Consider the following 10367-nt stretch of genomic DNA (forward strand, 5'->3'; position numbering starts at 1 on the left):
CCATGCAGCCCGGATTATCCATGGGTTATCCACGGGGTACCCATGGGTTATCCATGGGGTATCCGTGGGTTATCCACGGGGCACAGCCGCGCTCCGCTCTCGCTGTCGGCCCTGGCAGCCCTGCCCGGGACACGCGTGTGCCCGCGGCTCTCCAGCCCCTCGACATCCCCGCCGTGCCCGAGCGGGGCCTGCCCGGTGCTCCCGATGCCCTGAGCCCGCTGCCGTGCTGGATCCTGCCCCGAAATCCTGCAGGATGCGCTGGGAGCGGGCCCTGCACATCCCCGTGCATCCCGCACATCCCACAAATCGTGCTCGTGCCCGCACATCCCGCACATCCCCGAACACCCCGAACATCCCTCTACATCCCCGCACATCCCCGTGCATCCCGCACATCCCACAAATCCTGCTCGTGCCCGCACATCCCGAACACCCCGAACATCCCTCTACATCCCCGCACATCCCCGTACATCCCGCACATCCCACAAATCCTGCTCGTTCCCGCACATCCCGCACATCCTCGAACACCCCGAACATCCCTCTACATCCCCGCACATCCCACACATCCCGCACATCCCAAATTCCCCAGGAGCGCCCTGGGAATGCCGCAAACTTGGGCAGAGCGCGGCCGCGATCGGCCCCGGGTCCAGTCCCTCCTCCTCCTCCTCCTCCTTCCCGTGCCTTCGATTTCTTGCCCGTTTTTCCCCTTTAAACTCGTTGCAGTTTTCATTTCCTTTCTTCTCTCTTCCGTGGCTTTTTCTCCTTCTTTCTTTGTTTTCTTTTCTTCCTCCTCCTCTTCCTTGCTCCCTCTCTCTGGCGCTTTTCCTTCGCCCTTCCCTTTTGGTTTCCATTCTTTTCTATTCTAGCCGTTCTTTCTGTATTTTTCTTTCCTCCATTTATTTTTCCTTTTCCCTTCTTTTTCCTTCATTTTCCCCCCATCTTCTTCCTTGCCTTCTTTATTTCTGTGTAAATTTTTTCGTTCATTTATTTCTTCTTTCTTTGCTTCTTCTCTTTTCTCTTGTTTTTTCTTCGTTTTTCTGTGGTTTTCCTCTGCCTCTTCTTAGTTCCTTCCTTTTTCGTTTCCGTTAATTTATTTTTCCTCATTCTCTCTCTCTCTTTTCCTTTCCCTTTCTCTATCCCTTTTTGTCCTGCTTACATTTTCTCCTTTTCCTCCTGCGCTTTTTCTCTTTTTATTTCCCTTTTCCTTCTCTTTTATTTTTCCTCCCCGAATCTCTTCTCTGTGTGTATTTTCTCATTTCGATTCTCCCTCTTTCCACAAACATCCCTACGTACAAAACCTGCTCCGCTTCCCGCCGAGGGAGGATTTGTTGAGATTTTGACATGGGGCTTTTCTGGGTTTTCTTTTTGTTGTTTGGGTTTTTTGGGTTTTTTTTTTTTTTGCCACTACCCGGAGAATTTCCCAGCACCAGGAGGCTCCACAGCCACGGGTTATTTCGGGCCGGAGAGGGGGAAAATATATTTTTTTATAAAGTATATATTTTTAATATAAAAATACAGGGATTGTGATTATAGAAAATGAAGGGGAATGGGAAGGAATGTTCGGCCTTCACCTGCCCCGCCGCTTTCCTCCTCCTCCTCCTCCTTCCCGCACGGTCGGACTCCAATCCGAAACCCTCGGGGAACGGAGGCAGCGCTGCCCCAGGATGGATTTTCCTCCCCAAACCCTCGGGGAAGGGAGGCAGAGCTGCCCCAGGATGGATTTTCCTCCCCAAACCCTCGGGGAAGGGAGGCAGAGCTGCCCCGGCCCCAGGATGGATTTTCCTCCCCAAACCCGCTGAGAAGGGAGGCAGAGCTGCCCCAGGATGGATTTTCCTCCCGAAACCGGCGGGGAACGGAGGCAGAGCTGCCCCAGGATGGATTTTCCTCCCCAAACCCTCGGGGAACGGAGGCAGCGCTGCCCCAGGATGGATTTTCCTCCCCAAACCGGCGGGGAAGGGAGGCAGAGCTGCCCCAGGATGGATTTTCCTCCCCAAACCCGCGGGGAAGGGAGGCAGAGCTGCCCCAGGATGGATTTTCCTCCCCAAACCGGCGGGGAACGGAGGCAGAGCTGCCCCAGGATGGATTTTCCTCCCCAAACCCGCGGGGAACGGAGGCAGCGCTGCCCCAGGATGGATTTTCCTCCCGAAACCCGCGGGGAACGGAGGCAGAGCTGTCCCGGCCCCAGGATGGATTTTCCTCCCCAAACCCTCGGGGAACGGAGGCAGAGCTGTCCCGGCCCCAAACTGGATCTTGCCCCCGAACCCCCCGAGCCCCGGCGCTGCCCCGTCCCCGCCGCGGGGTCTCGGCTCCGCCGCACCTGGAATTAAAGAGAAATCTCATTGTGGGAGGGGGCGCGGCCGCCGCCCCCCGGGACTGCCCGGCCCCGCTGCCCCCGCCGGGCCCGGGGACAAAGCCGGGGAGCTCGGGGGGGCCGCATACCTCCGGGGGAACTTTTCATGCGCTCCGCTGCGGGAGGGAGCCCCCGGACCCCTCCCCATCCCCTCCCCCGCCCAAATCGATCCCCCTCCTCTTCTTCCTCCCACTTGTTGCTCTTGCAGACAAAAGCTTCCCTTCCCCTCGCGCGAAACGAAATAAACCCCCCAAAAACCAGGTGATGCTGTCGCCCCGAGCAACTCGGGACCCCGCAACTCCTCCCCGAGCGTCCCTCGAACAGAAACGAACGCAAATGAAAATAAAAATTCAAGGAAAAAGCGGCGGGCCAGCGGATTTTCGGCCTTGCCCCCCCCGGCCCCCCAGCCAGGTGCGTACTCACTTCGCGGCCCAGGTACAAGCCACCCTCAACAATAGAGGCGCGTTGTTTTTTTCCCTCTGTGCCAAGCGCGAGGCTGGAGCCAATTTAGATATGCTATAAATTAAGAGGTTACCATGGTTACCGCGCCGCCATTGGCCGCATCCCGGGTGACGCTGCCCTCGGCGTCACCAAATCTGAATAAGGATGCGCGAATTACTAAGGCGGGGGACAAAGCTGGCGATGGGGACAGCATGAGAGTGGCGGCGCGGCGGCGGCGGAGCACAGCGAGGCACCGGGGCTGCCGGCTGCTCGGGGGGGTTCATGCAGGACCCCTCCCGCTGCCGCAGAGCCCAGCAGCAGCAGCAGCAGCGCGGCCGCCGCTCCGCCGCCTCCCGGGCCGCTCCGCACGCACCCGCCGAGCCCCGTTCCGGGGGCTGCTCGGTGCCGTTGTTGTTGTTGTTGTTCTTTCTCGGGGGTGGTTTGGATTATTCTTGGGGGGGGCATCGTTTTTTCCCTGCCGTCGTCGAGGCTCCGGAGAGAAGAGGGGGAAGAACTTGACAGCAGCCCCGCTGCCCTCCCCTGAATTTTTTGTTGCTCCTTCTTCTGTATTTTGTTAGTTTTTGGTTTATTTCGTTCGGGTGTTATTTTATTTTGGTTTTTTTTTTTTTAATTTTATTTTTATTCTCCTTTTTTTAATTTATTTTCTTTCTTTTCATTGAATTTCATTTCATTTTAATTTTTTCCTGCCTTTTTTTTTTTTTTTTCTATTTCTATTTTATTTTATTTTTCCATTCTTTTCCCCCGCTTTTTTTTTTTTTTTTTTTTTTTTTGTTTGTTTGTTTTTTTGGGGGGGGGGATTTTTATTTTTTTTTGGTTGGTTTTTTTGGTTTTTATTCCTTTTTTGCCGCCGCCGTGTGCCGGCGCGGGGCTGGCTTCTCCTTTCGAGCGTCTCCATCCCCCGGCGGAGGTTATGATGGTGCATTGTGCGGGCTGCGAGAGGCCCATCTTGGACCGCTTCCTGCTGAACGTCTTGGACAGGGCATGGCACATCAAATGCGTCCAGTGCTGCGAGTGCAAGTGCAACCTCACCGAGAAATGCTTCTCCAGGGAAGGGAAACTCTACTGCAAAAATGACTTCTTCAGGTGAGTCCTCACCGCCACCCCAGCGGAGGGAGAGGAGTTTTGGGGAGCTCATGGGGGTCCCCTCCTGTCCGTGTGTCCGGGGAGCCCCGGGGGGACCCGGCGGCCGCTGCTGCAGCCCGAGGAGGGGGCGGCGAGGCTGCGCCCCCTCCGCATCTCCCCACAGCTTTCCCCGCATCTCCGCCGCTGCCCCCGCCCGTCCCGCGGCTTGGGGTGGCACCGGGCACCGGGCTGGCACTGGGGTGGCACCGGGCACCGGCCTGGCACTGGGGTGACACCGAGCACTCGCCTGGCACTGGGGTGACACCGGGCACCCGCCTGGCACTGGGGTGACACCGGGCACCCGCCTGGCACTGGGGTGACACCGAGCACCGGCCCGGCACTGGGGTGACACCGAGCACCCGCCTGGCACTGGGGTGACACCGGGCACCGGCCTGGCACTGGGGTGACACCGAGCACCGACCTGGCACCCCCAGCTCCCCCCGGCCCTGCAGGCCCCGCTGGAAGCGGTGCCCAAATCCCCCCTCCCTGGGACCCCGCGCCTTGAACGCCCCTAATGAGCGCGATAAGGCCGGGAGGGGATTCGGGGCCGGCGAGGCAAAGGGGGGGCCGTGACTTATGGCTCCTAATGCTGGCACTGCATCACCGTCACGGCCGGCAGCGACACGGGCACCGCGGCCCGAGGGGGACAGGGGACCCTGCGTGGGCACCCCGGGCCTGGCAGCCCCCGGGGACAGCCCCTGCTCCCCGTTCTGCCGGCGGAATTTTTGTTTCTGTGAGGGTTTTTGTTTGTTTTGGAGGTTGGTTTTTATTTTTTCCTTGTTCGTTTTTTTCTTTTCTTTTCTCCTAGCATTATATTTTTTGATTGTTGTGTTGGTTTGGGGGGCTTTGTTGGAATTTTTTGTTGTTGTTGTTTTATTTTGTGGTGGGTTTTATGTTTTGTCCTTGTTGCTTTTTATTATTGTTATTTTTTTTTTTTTGTGGGGGTTTGGGTTTTGTTTTGTGGGGTTTGTGGCAGGTTTTGGTTGTTTGGTTTTGTCTCTTTTTTCCTTTTTTTTTTTTTTTCCTTGGGAAATTCCTAGTCGACTCAGATTCCCTGGAATTATTTTTTCTTTATTTTTTTTTTAATTTTTGTAAAATCACCTGGGAAAAAAAAAATAATAAAATCACACCTAAACCCAGACCCGCTGTGGGAAGGAAAGGAAAACCGGAGATTTACAAAGCACTCTTCCCGACCTGAAAAAACTCCCTCTCGGCTTGGGGAGCGGATGGGGGGTTTGGGACCATGGGACGCTTTGGGGAGCGCAGCTCCCTCCTCCGCCGCCCGTTGTTCTGATCCCCGCACCCGCCGCTCCTTTTCCCGTCTCTCCGGCCGCGATCGGCCCCATTTTCGGCGATTTTCAGGCCGGAGCCCCGGGAAGCACCGGCTGGAACGAAACCCTGCCCTGCAAAGTGCGGGGGGACCCCCGGCCGCTCTCCCCTCCCGCGCGTCCCCTGTGGGGCCAAACCCGTGCCAGGATGTTGGTGCGTGTCCCCCGCGCCTGGGGACACCCCAAAGCCGCGCTGTGCCCGCAGCCCGGCCCCAGGGCTGGCGGGGATGAAGGCTCTCCTCATCCTCGCCCCGCAGCTGCGGTTCGCCCGTTCCCGCAAATCTTCCATGGGGACAATGGAGGAGATCCCCCGGTGCTGGAGGAGCGGGGGGTTTGGGGAGGGGGGATCGGTGCAGAGCGCACACACAGCCCCCGCCGCAGCCCGTCCTGCCCGCGGCTCCAGCTCCTCTCGCTTCTCTCCCTTCCCAGGAGGTTTGGTACCAAATGCGCCGGCTGCTCCCAAGGGATCTCTCCCAGCGACCTCGTCCGCAAAGCCCGGAATAAAGTGTTCCACCTGAACTGTTTCACCTGCATGGTGTGCAACAAGCAGCTCTCCACGGGCGAGGAGCTCTATATCATCGACGAGAACAAATTTGTTTGCAAAGAGGATTATTTGAACTCTCCCAGTTTGAAGGAAGGCAGCCTCAACTCAGGTACGAGCGGCTCAGCCCGCCCAGCGCTCCGTTCTCGCCGCCGGGCAGGAGGTTTGGATGTGTGGGGTGAGGGGTCGGCCCGACCCCCGGTAACCCCGGCCCCGGTAACCCCGGTACCGGCGCAGGGGCAGCGCCGAGAGCGCCGGGCACAAGCCCCGAGCTGCCCATACCTCCCGGTGGAGGCGCCCCCCGGCCGGGCAGGATGTTCGGATCGGGCTCTCTACATTTGTGGGGTGAGGGGCTGCACCCCGCAGCCCATCGGGGAGGGAGCGATGCGGGGTGAAAGGCTCGGAGCGGGTGGAAGCCTCGGTGACGCCCCCGTGGGACGCGGACACGCGTGGGGTGCGCTCCCCGCCCCAGCCGCGGCTCTGCCGATCCAGCGGGGCTGCGGGGCGGGGGGAGCCGCGATCCCCCCCCCGAGGGCTGCCCCGGGAGCCCCCCACTCCCTCCCTCCCTCCCCGGAGCCCCCCTGAGAACGTGCCCGCTCCCCCCGCGCCGCGGGCCTGATGCTTCGCCTCCTTTCACCCAGAGGCAAAGCTCCCATTTGACTTCCTTGGAAGCTGTCTCTGCGTCAGGAGAGCAGGGCCAGGCCCCCTCCTGCTGTCCCAGCCATGCCGGGCGCCCCTGCTCACCCCCTTCCGTGGGCTCTCTCTCCGTCCAGCACCCGGGGCCGGATCCTGCCACGCCAGTCAGTGGGGCCGCTGCTGTGAGCGAGGCGAGTAGAGCTTGGCCTTGGGGGGTGCTGGCTGAGGGTCCCGGGGGGAACACGGGGCCTGGGGGCGGGGGGTGAGCCAGGCTGGACACAGAGACCGGGGGGCTCCCCGAACCCCCACAGGGCCCGGCTGCGTTTTTCCCGGCGCGGGGATAAAGGGGGAGCGCGGGGGGCAGCGCGGGCACGGGGGGCACCCCCTGCCCAGCTCCCCCCACAGGGCTGGAGCGGTGCCCGCTGGTGTTGGGGGGCGATGCTTTCGGGGGGCAGAGGCCGTCTGCACCCCTTGTGCTCTCCAGCACCCCCCAACCCCTCTCCGGGCAAGCAGAGGGGGACAGGAGAGGGGGGTCAATGTCTCCCCGAAGTCATCCACCCCCCCCTTTCCTCTCTGGGTCTCCTTTACAGTGTCCTCATGTACAGACAGGAGTTTGTCCCCGGATCTCCAGGACCCCATGCAGGACGACACCAAGGAAACGGACAACTCGACCTCGTCGGACAAGGAGACCACCAACAACGAGAACGAGGAGCAGAACTCGGGCACCAAGCGGAGGGGGCCCCGCACCACCATTAAAGCCAAGCAGCTGGAGACCCTCAAAGCCGCCTTCGCCGCCACCCCCAAACCCACCCGCCACATCCGGGAGCAGCTGGCCCAGGAGACCGGCCTCAACATGAGAGTGATCCAGGTGGGACAGACAGACCGACGGGGGGGATCCCGGGGGGGGCACAGGGGGTCCCGGGGGGAGCCCGGACGGTTCCGGAGTGAGAACGGGCCAACCCCGTTTGTGACAGTGGGAACGGGCCAACCCCGTTTGTGACAGTGGGAACGGGCCAACCCCATTTGTGACAGTGGGAACGGGCCAACCCCGTTTGTCCCTTCCAGCACCACCTCAAACCCGCCCTGCAGCCCCCCCACGCTCCCGTGGGTGAGCGGGGATCCCCCAGCCGTGGGAAGGGATGGAACACGACGTGTTTCATTCCCGAAACGCGGGGCCGAACAGGATCCCCGGCGTGCCGGGAGATGGATGCTCCAGCCTTGCATCCCCCGCGCTCTGCAGGCAGCCGGCACTTCCTCACCGCGCTGCCCCCGTGAAGAAAATCCCTGCGGAAATGTAGGGATTAATGGGCTTTAATAGAGGCATTAATAGGGGAGGACTCTCCGGCTTTGCCGGCAGCGGAGCTGCGATTCCCGGCTCCCGGCGGAGCGGAGCGCGAGTCCCGCAGGAGCGCGCTGTGCCCGTCCCCCCGCGCTGCCCCATCCCCGGGGGAGCCCGACAATAATCCCGGCGCCCCACCAGGCTGCTGAGGCGAGCGGTTCCGGAGGAGCGATGCCCGTGGAGAGGCGGCCACATCTCCCCTTTCCCTGTTATTCCCATCCTCACCGCGGGCTGTTCTGAATCCCTGCCTGCTGCCGCCCGTGCTCATGCCCCTGCTCCCGCTTTCTGCCGGCTCCTGCCATAATCCAGATCTCCTTTTTCCTTCCCACGTTTCCTCCCTTCTTTCCCTTATCCACGGGGAAAATTTCCCCCTCCTGCCTTTTCCAGCTGCAGGGGCAGAGAGGCTGAGGGTGTGCAGCTGCGGGAAGGAGGGGCAGGATTTTAAATAACCTGGTTATTAGCGGTGTCCCCATGTACTTTTTGAGCAGCAGCAGGAAAGGGGGTCGGTGTTGATTAAAAAAAAAAAAAAAATAGATGTTGGAAAAGCCGTGTGGGTGCAAGATGGTGACCCAGAGTGGTCCCTGCTCGCCCAGGTGTGGTTCCAGAACCGTCGGTCCAAGGAGCGGCGGATGAAGCAGCTGAGCGCGCTGGGCGCCCGCCGGCACGCGTTCTTCCGCAGCCCCCGCAGGATGCGGCCCCTCGGCGGCCGCCTCGACGAGTCCGAGATGCTCGGCTCCACGCCCTACACCTACTACGGAGGTGAGGGACCGTCCCTGCCCTGTCCCCTCCTGTCCTTTGTTCCTCCCATCCCCTTCTCCGCGGCTCTCCCCTTCCCCACGCACCCCACGCCCCCCCGGCATTGCGGGGCCCCTCTCCCGCGAACAAAGCCCCAGCTGCGGGGCTTTTGTCCCCCTTTCAGGCCGCATTTGCTGCAATTACCTCGCGGGCCCGCAGCATATGGAGGGTCAGTGCGGGCCGGCCGCCCCCGCTGCCCCGGCGGCCCCGCAGAGCCCCCCCAAAATCTGCGCTTTCAAAGCCTCCCATCTGACCCGCGGCTTTCCAGGCACCCCTTGTTGCCCTGCAGTTAGTGTCCAGATCCCTTCCAAGCTGCTTAAACACATATATTAATTCCACATTATATGTATTTTTAAATACACATATATTAATTCCACATTATATGTATTTTTAAATGTATTTTTCCTAATATATATATATATATAAATGTATTTTTTCCTATTATATGTATATATTAATGTATTTTTCCTATTATATATATATATATATATTAATGTATTTTTCCTATTATATATAATTTCCCCAAGATACATATATATTTTCCCATTATATACATTTTTCCCGTTTCATATTTATTTTTGCCCATTCTGTTTATATCTAGATTTTCCCCATTCCTTTTTTATATACATATATATAAATATATGCACTTTTTTTTTTTTCTCCCTCATTAATTAAGCACTAAACTGAGCCCATTTTCTCGGCCCTTTCACCTCTCCCAGCCCGAATTCGCTGCTCTTCCGCACCCCAAAGAAAGGGTAAACGAGAGGATGGGCAAAGAGAGGATGATGGGCAGTGCAGCTCTTAGGATGGGCTCATTCCTCCCAGGTTGGATTTAAATCCCAGCCGTCCTTGGGGTCCCGGTTTGGGAGCCAGCAGAGCGTTTTGGAGGGGACAGCACGGGTTTGGGGCGCAGAGGGATTTCGGGCGACCAAATCCATCCCTTTTCCCCCCTCCCCACAGATTACCAAGGTGACTACTACGGGCCGGGAGGCAACTATGACTTTTTCCCCCACGGGCCGCCCTCCCAAGCCCAGTCGCCGGCCGACTCCAGCTACCTTCAGAACTCAGGACCCGGCTCCACACCCCTGGGACCCTTGGAGCCCCCCCTAAGCGGACACCACTCCTCAGAAAACCAAAGGTACACGGATATGATCTCGCACCCCGACACCCCCAGCCCCGAGCCGGGCATGACGGGCTCGCTGCACCCCATTCCTGGCGAGGTCTTCAGCGGGGGGCCCAGCCCGCCCTTCTCCATGTCCAGCAATAGCGGCTACAGCGGGGCTCTGTCGCACCCCAACCCGGAGCTCAGCGAGGCGGCGGTGTGGTAGGCCCGGCCCGGGCACGCGTGTGCGTGTGCGCAGGGGGAAAAGCCCCCCTGGTCCCCCCAGCCCACGCGTGTCCCCTCCTCGCCCCCGGCAGGGGCTCCCCCGGCGATGCCCGAGCGCATCGCGGCACCTCCGCCCGCCCTCCCCACCCCGCACCCCGGGAGCTTGGGGCCACCCCGCTACCTCCCCCCTGCCGGCAGCTGCCCCCCGAGGCTTTTGGGGGGCGGTGAGGGGTGCCCAGCCCTGCAGAGCCCGCCGGAGCCGGCCCAGCGCCGCTCGGACCAAAGCTGAACTCGCCTGGACACGGGTCCCGCACCGGGGAGGGGCTGCGGCAGGGCTGCCCCTGCTCATTAGCGTCCTTTTTAATTATCCCCCGCCACAGGAAAGGGGGGGAATGGGGAATAGCAGGAATAACCCCCCCGTGGCCCCTCCCTGGCCTCGTTTTTATCGTTCCCGTTTCACCCCCGAGGGG

The 10367-nt window shown here is 60.0% G+C and overlaps 1 protein-coding gene across 1 annotated transcript; it reads left to right on the plus strand.

Annotated features, from left to right (window-relative positions):
• Nucleotides 1–3719: 3719 nt before the first annotated feature.
• On the plus strand, nucleotides 3720–9898 carry LHX5 (LIM homeobox 5). Its single transcript, XM_058037143.1, has 5 exons — nucleotides 3720–3892; nucleotides 5689–5912; nucleotides 7027–7304; nucleotides 8369–8534; nucleotides 9531–9898. Exons 1-5 carry the CDS (start codon nucleotides 3720–3722, stop codon nucleotides 9896–9898), a joined length of 1209 nt encoding a protein of 402 aa, XP_057893126.1.
• Nucleotides 9899–10367: the final 469 nt, after the last annotated feature.

Source organism: Melospiza georgiana, chromosome 18, assembly GCF_028018845.1.
Source record: "Melospiza georgiana isolate bMelGeo1 chromosome 18, bMelGeo1.pri, whole genome shotgun sequence".
Lineage (NCBI taxonomy): Eukaryota > Metazoa > Chordata > Aves > Passeriformes > Passerellidae > Melospiza > Melospiza georgiana.